Raw genomic sequence first — 17,583 nt, 5'->3', positions numbered from 1 at the left:
CTCCCCTAATCTACTGCCATATTTTTGAACCAGATGAATGATATGTTTTAAATTCATTAATGATATACAACGATGCAGCCAACAGAGGTAATTTTTCTTTATTTTTTGTCATTTATTTGGAGCATGGAGCATGATGGCACAGTGAGAGGATTGCCTCTGTGAAAAAGCAGAGTTTTTTTCTTATTGTGTGCATCTCTCAACTCAGTGTTGATTTCCTTCTTCTTCTGCCTGTGGAGTGAATGAGTGGAATTTCGTACAGAGCCACTCTGCCATTGCAACCCACATTGTGGTTGGAAGTGGGATTACATTCGTTGTGATAAGAACTACCATAGAGAATGAATTGAAAAAGTTTAGAGAGTTAAGCTCTATTCTTGTTCTTCACATGCAGGAACTTTGTATGTAATGTTCAAGATAAAGTGCAGGATGTCTCAGGCATGTTTTCAATGGGCACTACAGTTCTCCAGATATTCCATGTGTGAGGTGTTTAGGGAACATGGGCAAAAGATAGCATCACTGATAGCCCACATTTGAGACGTTTAGGAGGCATCTGTAAATTGTAGCATCTACTTACTACCTACTGCTCTCTCCAGGTTTTGAGAAATCAGCCCATTCCGAATAGGCACTACCTATTTATACACCTATAACACAGAGACAGCACAGCGTGTAATGTGTAGAGAAGAACTTCAAAGGCGATTCTTTTTATTATTTTTTTTTTTATTTACTTTTTATTTATTGCCTGTTTTTTACAACCTCACTTTGTGGAAAGGAGAAGTGGAACAACAGATTGTGGAGAGTCCCTTGGGAGTACTTTGCTTGTGTCAGTAGCTCAGCTTTATCTCTGGGGAAGACCCCCAACTCCGGGAGTGATGTCCAAATAAGGAAATGTGCGTCATGTAGCACGTGGATGTGACTCCCCTTGTTGAGACCTGCTGATAGATGTGACAGCGGAGCATGCTTCTATTTAACATGTTTTTTTTTTTCTTCCCGAAAACAAATAATTTTAAAAATATTTGTATGAAATAAATGTTCACAAAAAGCCCACTATTTGTGCTTTGCCGAATAACGTATTTGTATTCTGGCACACCCCTAGTAATTGCACATACACACACACACACCAGACACACACAGTTAGAATGATGGACTTAGATTCATTAGGTAGACACAAATATGAAATCAAATGAAGTCACATTTGCCTAAGTGACAAAACAAACAAACAAACAAAAAAAAAAACGTGCACAGGTAAAAAAAAAAAAAAAAAAAACATCTGATATCTTCTTAGAAAGTCTGGTATAACCAGAGGAACTAAGAGTAAAGCAGTTTGTATTTTGGTGCATATTTTGTGACTTCATGTTTCAACTGGTATAAAAACTAAGGAAGCAGTCGGATGCAAATAAATTAGCTATATATTCTTGTTAAGTTTATCCCACATTGGCTATGGCATAATTGTTTACATGGCATAGTTGTCCTGTTTGCACTAACCATACACAGACATCCGATTTGAGATTTGAAAATAAACAGAATTTAACTATATATATAGTTTAACATTTAACTATATGTACACTCCAGCAGTGTAAGTTAAGGCAAACATTTTGAAAAAGCCTTGTTTAAGGATGATGAATCTCTAAAGGTGTGTGCATACAGAATTTAATTCCAAAGCCACTCTGGACAGTGCTCATGCATAAGTTGATTTTAAGAAGATAAGGTAGGATACCAAACAGCAGGAGAGAAGAGACAATTAGATGCTACACTCTTGTGCGTTATCGTGTTACATTTACAAGTCACTCAAACATATAAATACAATATCTACAATAATAAAGGTAAAAACTGAAATGACAGTTTCATCCTGAGAATCAGTCCAGCTGTGGTCTTGGTGGACGTGTTATATTAGAGGAATTCAGACACTGCTGACTCAAAACAATATGCTTATGGATGTTGTTCAACCATGCCCTGCTTATCAAGGTGAAAGGCTGGGAATTGAAATGCAATACCAGTGCAGGGGAAATGTGGGCAAGCTGATGGGCAGAGTTGAGCTGTCAGCTTAGCCTACCAGAAAATGACAGAATGAGAAATTTAAGTCTCACGTCTCCTGCATTGAAAGCACTTTCTGTTCAAGGGAAACTCAGCTTGCTACAGAACGTCATGTTACAAATTCCTTTTGTTACAAGTTTGTGTTATCTGGCTATGGTTCTTTAGTGATTTAAAATATTTTGAGACTTGTGGTTCTAAAATGATCACTGTCTTTCCATGATGGACTATTTGTTAGTCTCCATTTTATTAATCAAATCTTAAGGCTATATAACAATACTACTACTACTACTACTACTACTACTACTACTACTACTAATAATAATAATAATAATAATAATAATAATAATAATAATAATAATAATAATAATAATAGTGTAGTCTGAATTGAGCAGACATCAACTCTGTCAGTTGATGTCTGCTCACTTCATGTTGAGAGCTATGAGGATGGACACATAGAACCCTCTGAATGTTGCAGCTCGATTTTAATTGAATGTTTTGCAGTGATTTATTATTCAGATGTTTCACACGGATGGCAGATTTCCTGATAAGGCCAAACAACTATGAACAAATTTAGGCACCTACTCCTACTTAGCAGGAAACATAAAGTGACTGGACAGGTGCAAGGAGGTCATAGTTAAAATACAGAGGTGGAGAAGGCTACATGGAAAAACTCTCATGATGAAAAGTAGACAGTTTGGGGAAAACAGAACTACCAATTAACATCTTCCCTTTCAAAGCCTGTTTCCACTGCAGTGGCATTAGTTGCTTCCATGAACTCTTACATTTGAGCTAACCTTATTCTGATCCTGATCCCACCTGTTCCTGTCTGTTCCTGTCTGTTCCTGTCTGTTCCTGCCTGTTCCTGCTTTTCCTGTGGTTTTGACCTTTGGACTGTTTTTTGACTTGCCTCGTTTGGACTTGTTCACCGTTCTTGGACTGATTTCCCTTTTCCTTTCCATTTACTGTCTGTTGTGTCTGCATTTGGGTCCTCCACCTCTCTGCCCCATACACCCATCCATGACAGCTATTCTCTTTTAGTGCTAATATATTTTACTTTGTGCTCTGTCAATAATTATAATAACCTGTTTAAACAGCAGTGAGGTGTCAGCAAGAAGGGCTCTCATCTGTTGCCCTGGCAAAAAGGCCAATTACACACTCACCTTCAAATAAACACTAACAGTTCAAGAGGAAGAGAGAGAGAAATTGAGGCTTTCCACTTCTGTCTACTTCTCATCATTGATGTGCAATCAAGAACGAATTGCTGTTTACACCCTGACAGCCACACACATGCACAAACAGATGCAGTTGAATACATACATAAACACACATGAACCCCACAAATGTGTACACAAACACAGCTGCTACCTGTGCCGAGTTCAGTCAATAGCGATGTTTGGTTAGACACCGGTGGGTCCCTGAGGGCCCAGTAATTACGACTTTCAGTGACACTAGGGAAAGGCCCTGGAGTGAGATAGAAAAGAAATGATGGCAGAGAGTTGTCCTCCGAGGCCTAATTAGGGGAACACTGCCTATGACAAAGTGGGAGGTTAGAAAAGAGGCCAAGGCAGACGATGTCTTTTGGGGAATGTATCATGTTAACATGTTAAAATATGTTTGTATGACTGTGCACACTAGCAATGGCTCAGTGGATTCAAAGACCTAGCTTTGAGAGATATTTTATAGCTTTCGCATTTTCCTTAGTTATTTAGATTATGTGTTGCATCCTCACTATTACTGGAGCTCAAACATATGCAGATAAATGTGCTGTTATTGACCTAACCCTGCACCTAGACAAACATACTCTTCTCAGAAAGCTGATTGGAGGAAATAATTTCCTCACGCAGTTCGAGTCTTCAAAACAGCCCAGGGAAAGATGGATTAAGTGGGGGTAGGAAGTCACATGTGGTTTGGAAAAGAGCAAAACACAATTAACCATCTGTCAGAGCAGCAGGTGTTGTGATAAATTGCAAATTTCGAATGTTGACTTTTTGTAACCCAGCTGGACGTACTAACAAGGAGGCTCTCCATATATTTATATGTCAATGGACCGAATAGCTGGGCTAGTGTGACAAGTGTTTTCCCAATATGTGTTACAGCCTCAACACTAGGGGTGTGCCCGAATCCAAATACATTATTTGGCAAAGCACAAATAGTGGATTTTTTATGAACATTTATTTTGTACAAATATGTTAAAAATGTATTTGTTTTTGTTAAGGAAAAAAAAAGTCAAATATCAGCACATGGGTCAGTTACATCGCTATCTCAGTCTCTCTCCTCTGCTCTGCTGTTATGTCTATCAGCAGGTCTCAATGAAGGGAGTCACATCAACCTGCTACATGACACACATTTCCTAATTTGGACATCACTCCCAGAGTTGGGGGTGTTCCCCAGAGATAAAGCTGAGCTACTGACACATGCAAAGTACTTTCAAGGGACTCTCCATAACCTGTTGTTCCACTTCTCCTTTCCATAAAGTGAGGTTGTAAAAAATAGGCAATAAATGAAAAGTGCAAAGCAAGAATCGCCTTTGAAGTTCTTCTCTACACATTACATGCTGCGCTGTCTCTGTGTTATGGGTATATAAAGAAGAGCTCTGTCTGTGCATTTGCGATGCATTTGGTTTTAGTTCAGTGGACAGCGTAGTTGTCTGATCTGGGAGACTGGAGTTCAACACCTGGTGTGGGGACCTCCTTCGAAGTAGAAGATAGTTTATTCATAAATACTTTTTTTATGCCTATTTCCTATTATTATTATGCCTATTTCTTTTATTCGAATACAAATATAAATCATTTTTCTGCCTCAACAAATATAAATACAAATACAAATACTGGGCTTTCTGCACATCCCTACCCAACACACTCAACCAAACATTTGCAGATAAAAAGAAATGACGTCATTCATAGTGTTCAACCAAACAAGAAAATAACCACTGTGGAGACTTTCAGTGTCCACATGAACAGGACTAAAAACAATGGAGCATTTAACCAAAGATCAGTCCAAAAAAACTGAAATGAACCAATGATGTTGTGATGAGAAGCACAGTGACAATGTTTTATAGTACAGTATGGGAATGTGGTTAATGACTGACATGGACCACAAAGTGGAAGGTCACTTCACTGGAATGCTAAGTAACATAAGGTCTTATGTTGCACCCACAAATCACACAGGACTCAGAATGAAAATATTTTATTTTTATTTTTTATTCTGAAAGAAAAAATGAAAAAAAATAGTGTTTTTGCTGGTCTTCAGTAGCTTTACTCTATGTGTGACTGCCAACTCAACTGGCTTAGAATAATATATAATATATGGCAATGATCAAAGTATTGTATAAAAATCACAGTATCCCAAAATAATGATACATTCTCAATTGAAACAATTCTATTTAAAATCAATAAACTGAATTCCAAATAAATTCCAATAAAATAGGCTTATAATAATCTAATAATCAGAAGTATCAGAAATGAATAATTCTAATATATCAAAAGGTATTAAAACTCATTCATTGATCTACAATTCTTATGACAAGTATATTTTATAGAAAACAATATATGAAACCAAAGATTACAATAAATTCAATGGTATTACAAATTAAGCTCTTTTTTATAGGTTTACTAACTACTAAAATCACACATTCTGTACTAAATACAATATATTTTAGCTATATTTACAATGAAGCTTGATTCTGCACTCTATTTACATCTTATTAGTCCATACGTGAATGTTTACCATTGCTATGGCAACAAGTGATAGCTTACATTAGCATATGTTAGTTAGCTTAGCTCAATCGTTTGACAAACAAGAATCCATAAAATCACAATTCAGCGTATTTAAACAAAATCACCAGCTAATGTGTTGTCACAGGTTAGATTGTCAGAATTAGAGAAATAACAGCTTCAATCCCTGAGGAGCTATGTTAACATTAGTGACTATTGCACTCACTTGTGTGCAGTTACAGTACATTACAGTTCCCTCAAACAATATAATGAAGCACAATATGAACTATAATTTATCTATTAAGGGTAGACTACTGATAAAATCTGAAGGTGCTTAGGTGACATTTAACCACCTGAAAGAACAAATGAAAACAAACGGTGATCTTGCTGGTCTTCAGTAGCTTTACTCTATGTGTGACTGCCAACTGAAGAACGCAGCGCTAACCCACAGCTCATATAGCCACAGCTGCTCTCATGCCTTTAAATCAAATCAGTAACGCATTAAATTGAATGGGGGGTGTCTGTAAAGATACAAAATCATTTTCATATACATAAAATAAAGTTACAGTTGAGTGGGCAAATACACATAAATACCCTATATGTCACACTTACAGTACAGAATTCTGTCCTGTCTTTAGTCCTTGCTTTTATAGTCCAGTCTTCAAAACAACTGAGTTAAAACTGAGAGTTTTGAAGCAGAAGTAGTAGAAGAAGAGGAACTTCCTCCAGTTGCAGCACAAAGCTAGTGAGTTTTAACAGCAGCAAAAATATGCTGGTGGACTGTAAGCTACATATTGCTTTGTTGTGGTTGTAAAGTGTGCAAATAAAAAAACTCCAAGTTATACTAGAGCCCAACGTTGACCTGAGTCTCTGTTTGCAACAAGTGACTATTTTAGTATATGTACTCGCCAAATGGAAAATCTACCTGCATTTGGCGCTTGCACAACAAAACAGTATTTTATCAGATGATTACTTTTTTCTGCTGTGGATTGTGTAGACTAATACATCCATTCATTTAGAACACTGAAATTGCTCAAACGTCAAGCATCATCAAGGAAAAATACCATCTTGTTTGCCTGATCTTGAAGGATTGCATTTGTCACCCAGTTGATTAGAGAGAAGGAGAGACCATTCTGCTGTGGTTGAGTTACATTGACTTTGAACTAGTGAGGGACCGCGAACAGATTAATGAAGCTATGTCATGAAAAGCTGTCAATTCATAAGCTTTCTTGTCTAAATCAGAAACGGTCTGGTAATATTAAGCTCAACTCAAGCTCAGCGCAGGTATGGGAAAATGCTTTCAACAAGCTTTCAGCTCAATCCTGTCTTACATTGTTTTCTAGGTCCTGCTAGACACTGTCTTTGAAGCCTGGGTTGCGCACACTACACTAGAAGTCACCCTATCATGTCTCAAAACGTTTACTGTTCATGCTCAATATTTACAATAATGCAAAGGCGATTCAGCTAAATAAAAACTGTTAAGTCTTTTCCAGTCATCTGCCTCAAGTCAAAGTCAAGTCGAGTCTTATCAGTGTTAGTCAAGCAAGTCGCAAGTCCTCAAATTTGTAACTTGCGTCCAGTCATGTGACAGGTGCTAAATACCTTCCAGAAACAAACAAATAAACTAATACATAATCAATATTAACATACAGATGTGAATCTGCATGCTAAAAAAAAGTCTCAAGTTCATATGACAGATTGAAAGTCACCCACTTCCTTTAAGAATTCCAATGATGGCTGTGATCCTCTGCAATGAGCCTCAGCAAGCCTTGTCCTGAGAATACAAAAATAGAAAATATGTATCATGCTCTTAAAAGTGCCTGCACACCAACAGGTGGCAACTCTGAAAGAGTGCTGTTTGCCGCTTGAACAGAAATTGAGCATGATCAAACCTAGCCTCTTTTAGTGCAGGGACATTAAGAGTTTAAAAAGGTCTGAAATTAAGGTTGGGGCCAGATCAAGCTGTTCTTTAAATGTGATCAACAAAATCTTAAAACCATTTGTAAAACTGACTGGTATCCTGTGTTGGGATGCTTAATTTGGAGTGATGTAGTAGTCTCTACATTTGGAATCAGTTTAAACTCTGGTGCAGTATTTTGCACAAGCTTTAGGCAAGAGAGTGATTTTCAGTTTTTGACTTGCAATACAGTGATTGAATTATGCAGAATATACAGTTTAAAACAAAAAAATCAACAAACAACAAATATACACATTATATATAAAATAACATGATTAAAATCCTATCATCAATACAGTGAAAATTCTCAAAATTACTGATCATCTAGCCTATCGATAGAAACTGAAATCTTGGTGCAGATGGCCAAAATTAGTTTAACATAATTATGTATGGATTTCTTTACTGTGAATATGTAGTTTATTTACATAGCAGTCAAAGTATGTATATCCATGCTTCACTGACGCACAGGGTTGGGAGAAAATAGACTTGAAGCTTAAAAGAACAGAGCAGCAGAATAGCAGGTTTATCTCCCGTGCAGCATACACACTAGGGCTGTCACTTTTTCCCAAAATAAAGTTTGAATGAATTCACAGTGCTATGGAATTCATTCAAATTATATAGAACATTAGCATTATGTAATTTATAGGCAAAAAATAGGAAGTTAGGTGAGGTTGTGTAGCTGCTAGTGCTCTGATTCTTTAGCCTCACTTGGGTGAGAAGCTAACAGGTGACTCCATTTGTTGTTGTGGTAACGTTACTGCAAAGTAGTTGCTTCATACAAAGTCGACAAACAGCCTTATCCTTATCGATAATTTTGCCATTGATAGAGTAACATCCAAAATGCTTACACACAGTGCTTCTGTGATGCGTTAGTGTTGACATAATCCAAGTTTCGTCCAGTTTTCATTGCACTCTCTCTACCTAGCCCTATGTCATTGCAATAGTTCCAGTGTGACAGTGCGGTTTAGCCACTGATCTATATAATGAGTGAGCTAGTGCACACACCTGGTAAACAGATAGTAAGCCTGGGTCATGCAGTGTAGCACCCAGAAGCAGTTCTTTAATATCCACTTGGCTTTCCCCTGGCTGAGAACACCCTCCTGCAGGGTGGTGAGGCTGGGTATGACCATGGGGATGTTGAGGCCCGGAACCTTCCAATAACCATGCAGGCCATATGTGAAGGCTGTGCCTGGGAAAACCATGCCAGTGATGCAAAACAACTCAGGAAGAGGCTGGGGGATGCAAAGTTCAAATAGTAATTACCATGATTAAAATACTTATTTTATCAATAAATTTGTGACACATTGATATACTAACATTACATTAAAACATACATATTTTGAGGTGTTCTATTATTTTCCATGTGTATTACAACTGTATTTCTAACCCTAACTACAGATTGTTTCAGCTTCTGCCATCTGGTAAACAGTACTGTGGCCTCAAAGCCAGCAGGCTCCGAGACAGTTTTTTCCACCAGACAACCAGGCTTCTGAAAAATGAAAACACACACCCTCACACACACACTCACACACAGCAGTTTACACATGCTACACTATACATATCACTACCACACTATAAATTACTGCGATGTGTTTCTATTTCAAATGCTATATAGCTGTTACTGTGCTGCTATATTGCTATTTTATTGTTATTATTGCTAGTTGTTGCTGTTGCAAAGTCGACACACACAGGAACACACACACCAACTAAGTTGGTGTGTGTGTTCCTGTGTTCCTCAACTAGTTGGTAGGAGGCAGGTTACCGGTAATGTATTTACTAGCAGTAAATAGGAGCAGCTGGGCGGTCTAATGTTTCTTTAATTAATAGTATTAGTAACTCATCAAGCTAACTGGCTAAACTTATTAACACTAGCATACTAGCTGTCACTCAAAGTCTTTCTCAGGTCACAACTTGCCACAGCCTTTTATTTAATGTTTGCAGGACAGAATAGGAGCTTAAACATGTAATTGGTCAATTGACAAATGTAACTTATTTAACGTTACCATGACTGATGTGAGATTCTGATTCAAGGCTAACCTTAATAGCTTCAATAGGACTGGCATAACGTTATGTTATCTGACGCCACACAGACTTGCATACAAAAAGCAAATGCTAACGTTAGCACTGCTGACTCCACATACATTTTAAAATTCTGACACTTAGGCAATGTCAATGCTTTAGTTATGTCAAGTTGTAGTTAACTTAACATTGCTATCTTACTTTCCTTTTCTGCTGCCCTTGGTGTCAGCTCAACTCATGACAAGTTCAGTTCATATCTCTCTTTATATGAAACTTCATATGAAGAAAAACAAAATGATTACCTTACCTTTAGTGAAAGCTGAATATGAATCATCATGCTCAAATCAACAGGCTTGGGAAATGACTTGCATTACTTCATCCCGATAAATTGTCTCGCTGTAGTCTCTGCGCTTCAGACAGAGGTCAACAAAGTGTATTCAAACAATTGAGTGTTGCGCAATCATTGGATGACTCACACCAGGAGGACCCGCCCCAGAACTCAAACAATATCATTGGTCGAGATCATCTCCCCACAGCGTGATTCATCCAATGATTGTACAGCATTCATTTGAATCTGCGCACACTTTCTTGATCTATCTGAAGCACAGAGACTTTATTTATTTATATGTTTTTTTCGACTATTTTAAGGTCTTACATCCATGTCTTTCATCACTTCACCCCCATATTACCCATATTATCAAAGCCCGAGCCTTGGTTGAACTGTTAAGTCCTAGCATCAAATCCCAGTCTTTCACACATCTCTCACCTATTGCTAAAAAAAACAAAAAACATTTGTAAACCATTGTAAAGCTTTACTCATATTGACTCTTTATTCACCCTATATTGTCTCCGCTTTTCGCCCTTTGTTCCCAGTAGAAATGTTGGAGTGACCTAATGATTTGAGGGAGCAGTAGGACTGCAATGAGGGCTTTGAATTTTGTTGAACATAGACTGACTGTTTGGGTCTTAATATTAAATCTACAAATGATTGCACCTTCACAAGGAAAAAACACATGGATGCTACATATGTAATTTCAAGTTGTGGTCTAACATAATGTATTGGGAGACAGCTTCCAACATTTTTAAAGTGGATTTACAGCCACTATTATAGCTACCCTCAGTTTTTGAAATGAAAATACTTATCTTTTTTAAAATAAGCATGTGTTGCACATGTATGATATGAAAAACACTGTCAGGACAGCATCTCACAAAAATAATGAATGAAGTTGTCAGCCCTCACAAATAAGTGTGAATCACTTTTCTGATGATGCACAGCAGCAAAAAACAGACACATTTCAGCCCTACGCTTTCCTCAACGTTACTGAAACAATTGTGGGTGTGACCCCTATTAAACAGCAGCCAGGAACCTGCTGGTGATTACTTGTCTTGCAAGGCAGCTGGATTTGCAAGATCACGACATCACGAGAGAATCCATCTTGCCAGGCTTCAAGTTATGCGCTTGTATCCGAGCCACCGGTGGTTCGGACCAATCAACGTCACAAATCCAGCTGCCTCACAAAGTAAGACGGTGATAGACAGTGATAGACATATGGTTCATCCAATCACCTGCCAAGTATTTTTTGCCCTGCCCCGTTCCAAACACTTTCCATGGACGACTTTGCAGATGGTTCTGTGTATCAAACCATCTGGCGCGTCAGGTTAGGTGATTACAACCAGCTGCTATAAATCATACAAACAGGCATCATCAAAAAATAAGTACTAATAAGAAAAATAATAAGAAGAAAATTTAAGACAATTTAAGCCATCCAAGGAGATATATTACATTATGTGATTGCAACAACCAGATAGTGATCACCTAATTTACAAACAAACAATAAAAATAGCATGGAGGTGAACACATGTAACTTCAGCATGTTCATAATCTCCATAAAAAATAGCCTGCAAGTGCATGTACATAAATACGAACAACCAAGAGACAAATATTAATCAGAAGAATATCAGTAAAAAAAATAGTAATTTAAAAAATCAATAGGAAGAAATATAACACATTCTGTGATTATAACAGCCAGATGAGTGACCGATAGCTCTACTCAATATATCACACATGTGATAGTAACAGCAAAATAAGTGACCAATAGATTTACATGCTAACGATAAAAATGCATGTACATATGTAGACCAATCATGTGCAAAACCTCCATAGATAATGCAAATACATAAATTAGAAACAAGAAAAAAAATCTATCTAATAAGTAGTGGTAAGAAATCAGCCAAATAAGTACTGATTTACACACTAAATATATCACATTCTGTGACTGCAACACTCAGATAAGAGACCAATAGGTGTACACAAAAATGTATGTATGCGAATATGAAGACAAATCATGGGCAAAACCTCCATAGAACATACAAATGCATATACATCAATAATAAACAACAGTTTTACAACAGTTGGGCTGTTAAAATGCAGATAATGTTTACAGTAAATATCTGGGTTTTTTTTTAATTCTCTGTAGAATAACAAGGTTTTTTTTTACTATTATTTGATGGTAACTGTTAACTTTTTTTTTCTTTTTTTCCATTCAATTTAAAGTTTTGCTGTAAAAAAAAAACAAAAAAAAAACAGAGAATTGCCCTAATTTTACATTCAGTAATAGGATGTGTATTTTTTGTATTTTTACATAGAGTTCAATGTAAGTTAACATTCAAGACCATTAAGTAATTTAATAATCCTGTTGAAAAAACTATAATATTCCATTATATTAATTTACAGATTACAGCCTTTATTTTATGGTGAATATTTTTAATAAAAATGATTTACTGTGTTTTCATGGCATTTACACTTAATGTAGATTTTTTTTTTTTAAAAAAGTAAAATAATACAGTAAATTTCTTTGAAGTAAGTTTTTTTTACAGTGCAGGGAAGCATACTAGCCTTAATAAGAACATCAGCAGCTCCATCATCAACATTAAAGTTGAGAGAGAAGTCAACTTGAGTTGTTAAGTTTCTATTAATTAATTAAGGAAGTGAAATGAAGCATAAAGCAGTTTTATTTGCATTTTCCTTCACAGTAAGTTCACCTTTGCAGTCATGTCACAAATCTGCTAAAAACCATGGCTGGTACCACCATTGAAAAACAAAGATATAGCCCCCTGAAAAATATTGTTTTGGTGTGGGTGTATGTCTGTTGTATAGATAATAGTAAACACTGTTGTGTCAAAAGTTAAATTTGCCTCTAATTTCAAATTTTGACTGAACTGTCTTGTCTTTAGCTAGTCTCCACTCTAAAAAACTGCAAATGTATAGGATTACAGCTTGAGATCAGTCTAATCTCAATTGTGAGATGTTTTGTTTTGTTGCTGTAGCACGGTTAGCAAACTAACCAACAGGCTAATAAATCAACATTGTTGAGACCTGGCACATAGCTGTGGGTGGACTCACTTGGCACTCAGGCCCACCCAATCAGAAAGCTTCTTTTTTTGCTGTATCATCCAGTGAATACTGTTTCAAATGGGACTATGTGACCAATAAAAATAAAACAATTGTTTCTTGATTCATGTTTACCATATGATGATGTTGATGGGTCAGAATTTTTGAGTGGTAGTGCATTTCGCAAATATTTCGCGAATAAATGTTACTGAGCATGTTGGTGCTAGTATACCTCTATCCATAGCTGCACAGTTGCATCTGTCAGTTGTGTGTGTGTGTGAATATGTGGCTGCTGTGCCACCCATGTAGCCATGGGTGTGCCTGAATGTGCCCTTGCCATCTAAATCTCAACCTGGTACACCCAGCATAATTATAGCAGATGTCACAGGCCATCAGACAGGTTGCGGTGCTGAAGTGATCACTGTGATGTGACTCAGCTGACACACTTATGATGTAATGTTAACGCTACAACAACGGCTACACAGTTTTGAATGTGTTTTTTGAAAAAAGTTGAGGAAGAAGAAACTCTGACTGAGTCCACCAGACTCATCGGCACACAACGAGGTAAAGCCAAATTTGTATATATTTCCCTGCGCAGCCAAGAATGGAAAATCAATCATCACAGTGGTATGGATAGTTTTCTTGACACAATAGAGTGTAAGGATGCAGTTTTGTGCAGAGCTGTTTTTTCATGAGCTGACTGGTACAGAAGCAACAATGGCTTTAGACTATAATAAATGCACCAGGGATGTGTTACATGTACGATTTCTGTCCAAGTTAGCACCTCTGCTGTCTGGGTTTATGTTTAGTTGCCTCTTTGTGCAGTAAAATAGTTAATTAACAGTGCCATGCGCTGTAGAGCTGATGAGCAACCAGTCTTACCGGTGCAAATATACTGTATTTTAGACCGGACAGGCTATAAAAATGTTGTCTGTACTGTTGTGTATAGCATTATCAGACTGATGCTCTGTTGGTTGAGCATGTTGGCTGGGCAGTGTTTTGCTGTTATTGCCTGTGATGCACAATGTTGGAAAATAAACTGGTTGCTTGTTTTTCAGTTTGCCTACATTTGTTCTTTTTTCTTATTCTAACTTTTCAGAAGTCACTTTTTCTGGGAAAAGATGGCCCACCCACTTTTCTATTGGAATACTCAAAATACAATTTCTGCTGTTAGCCAAAAGTGCAGTATCCAATCAGTACTCTGTATAAGCCAATATCCCGAATTTAAGGAAGTGATCTGGTATCACGAAGAAAAAAGTGTGGGTGCATCCGTAGAAATGTGTACTGTAAGACTTTACAAGGAGTGCCTGAACACAATAAATTGTATGATTTGGGGCATTTTATTGAACTAACATGTTTGACTCATGTAGAGAATCATATATTGCATTTGAATCCACTAATACAATCAGATAAGATCAGGGAGTAAGTGATTACCTGACAGATCCCTGTTAACACCCAGAGCCATGCCATCACGCAGCCAGAGCACCATGCCATGGTAGCCTGGGATGGAGCAGGGCAGGGTGACTGGCTGGCCAGCCACTACCACCAAGTCTGTAGGTTGTTGAGTGAACACAGCAGAGCTCCCTGGAAGAGCAAAAGGAGTAAACTGATCAGTCCAACTTGTATGATAAACACCAAGTGACACCAACTACAAATAAGCAAGCAACTGGTAAACTCCTATACAAACATAATCAGCAAAAACACACTGCAAACTCACACACTTTATGAAAATGACAAATAAAAAGTACAGGCAACTCTACCATTATATGAAAATGACTTTAAATGCAAGGCATGCAAATTAGTACACAAAAAGCTACCGAATTAAAAGCACCTAAGAAATTCTACAATATACATATTCCATATATCTGCACCCTTACACATTAAGTGATAAAATATTACTGCATTCTTACAACTTTTTTTTTCAGGAGCTCTGTGATGATCTTCCCAGTGAGGCACATAAATCAACACTAAAAGTGTAGGCCCAAGTGTAACATAAATGTTTTGGAGTGTGTGTGTTAACAGCTCATAACCCAAATTCAGAGGCGTGTTGAGAGGAACTGTACTAGCCATATGTTGTCACTGAACACAGGAGCTCTATTAAGAGAAAGGATGTAACCCTGTTGCAAGATATTTCAATGAAAAGCAACATCACATCTGATCTTTATTTTTCACAGGCTTAGAAGTGATTAAGCCCAGCCCAAGAGGTGGTAATGTTAGTTTTCTTAGGAAAAAGGGAGAAGCATTTTGGATTTTCTATTTCCAAAGTTTATCTCCGGGGGGCATGAATGAAGATTTCGCAATTAATGAGTTTCTGTAGTGGTTTTTTAATACCTCTCATTTATGCAGATTTGTAGTGTTTTTTATTATATAATTTTTATGACATAATTTTTATGATATATCTTTTATGATGGATTTTTTTAATGATGTATTATGATTTTTTATTTTTTATCACTTTTTAATTTTTATTTATTTATTTTTGTTTTTTTATTAATTTATATTTTTGTACTATGCATCTTTCTGCTCCCTCTATACACAGCACTTTATAAAGCTTGTATGCCATATCTAATAGGCACATTTTTGGATGAACCCAAGTACCACCCCCTACTTGCACCTTTCTACTTGGGGGACCAAATATGGTGTCCCTCATGTCCCTTCTTGGACACTCCCCTTGCCTCTGTTAATCTTGGACAATGATTGGCCTGAAACCACATGACCATATATCCAACCCATCTTTTTAGATGTCCCATTGGCTGATATGTGTCTATTTGTATATGATTGGTTGTCTTTTATATTTTTTTTTTACTTTTTTAACCTTTTTTCATACCCAACTTACTTTATTTAAATGGTGTTTGTAATGTGTTTTATGATGACCCTGATGAAGGCCACAAGCCGAAACGCATCGGTCAACTAATAAAGTTGTTCCTCATACTACAAGTGTTGCGGGAGTTCTCATCTTTCTGGCCATATGTTTGGTCAGAAAATTGCCTGGGGCCACAAGACATCATAAGGCCTTTGAATTGCAATAATTTTAATACATAATGTTGTTACTATAAAATTGTTGTTATTACATAATGTTGTTTTATTATAATTCCTTCAGAAACAGGATTTTCTAGTTCTACTGATTATTTTGCAGTCAGTGGCTATCAACAGTTGTCAATGTAATTGCATGTGTACCTTCCATTTGCATTTACATACAGTCTGCTTCTCCCTGCTCCCCCTAAACCAAATCTCCAACCTCTTTACCTCTGCCACTCTTCCCATACATTGAGAGTGACCCATAGGGTGTTGGTGTGTGTAAAAGAGGAGGACACAACCTTTTTCTGCACAAACTAATTCTGATATGAATAGCATAATTCCATGTATGCAAATGTTTTTTGCATGTTCATTTTACTAAGGTTTGGTGTTTAAATGATATCTCTGATGTTTATTATAGCAGTAATAATTAATGTCAGGATATCTTGCATTTTCACTGTGGTAGACATTGCATGTTTACTGTCATTTAGTAGCATAAATAATGGCTTTGGGAAACCTACTCTCAAGTTTATATTAGGTATGACATAAAGGATATGCCCAATTTTGAGTACTGTCTGTTAATAGAAGTGCAATTTTAGGGTTCACACCAAGATGAGGGTCAACTCCCCTGGTTGCCAACCCTTTAATTGCTACCTCAATGACCTGCTGTGTTTGCCATAAACCCATGGTAAAAGCTGCATCCACCATCTAAATCTAGACGAAGACTTTGCCTGCCTGAACGCTAAACATTCTGCTCTCTGTGGCCTACTGAGAGCTCCGATGGATCGCCAAGCTTCATGCCACCAGCTGAGGACCCCTGCTGCAGGAGACTGCCAACGGGCTGCACAGTTGTCCCACCAACATCCTTCACCACATTCTGCCACATGTACTGTCCATGTATTTAATATACTCATGGGGCATTCCAAAGTCTTCTTACCAGAATTATAGAAATTCACCTCTTTACCTAGTAGCATCCCAAAACAGTTATAGATATATCAGTTATCGTTAAGTATAATTATCATGCATTTTCCTTATTTTAATCTTTATTATAATTAAATTTATCGTAAATAAATTATATAATAATAGTAATAACAAGTTCAAGTTCAAGTTTTTCTCCCTCATGCCTGAGCCAAAACTACATTTTTAAACTTTAATGTGAAGCCTGTAACAATAATGTTTTTGCTACAATAAACATCATTGGCTACAACAGTGTATGATGCTGTTGTTCTCACAGTCTGTATACATCTGAACAATCAAGTCTGTCAAGTTTTAAATATGGGTTTGGCACACAAACAGAAAGCAGGGGATCATTATAAGTGTGGAAGTAGCAAACAGTGCCAGTGGGGAATCCAGTGGGGGGCAATTTATATATGTACATGTCTGTGTCTCCCTCTATCAAACAGGGTTTTTACAGCTCTACGGGGAGCACTGTAATATGACAACGTAACCTTGACTTGCGCTTC

The 17,583-nt window shown here is 37.1% G+C and overlaps 1 protein-coding gene across 1 annotated transcript in view; it reads right to left on the bottom strand.

Moving 5' to 3' along the window:
- The window catches only part of LOC122995755 (kin of IRRE-like protein 3), a 148,575-nt gene that overhangs the window by 111,786 nt on the left and 19,206 nt on the right, over positions 1–17,583 (bottom strand). The window contains exon 3 of the mRNA XM_044371119.1: positions 14,543–14,727. Coding sequence (XP_044227054.1) covers positions 14,543–14,727 — 185 coding nt within the window. The remainder of the gene's footprint in view (positions 1–14,542; positions 14,728–17,583) is intronic.

The sequence above is a fragment of the Thunnus albacares genome, chromosome 13 (assembly GCF_914725855.1).
Source record: "Thunnus albacares chromosome 13, fThuAlb1.1, whole genome shotgun sequence".
Taxonomy (NCBI): Eukaryota; Metazoa; Chordata; class Actinopteri; order Scombriformes; family Scombridae; genus Thunnus; species Thunnus albacares.
Note: the sequence above shows the minus strand (reverse complement) of the source record. Positions and strands in the feature narration are given on the sequence as shown.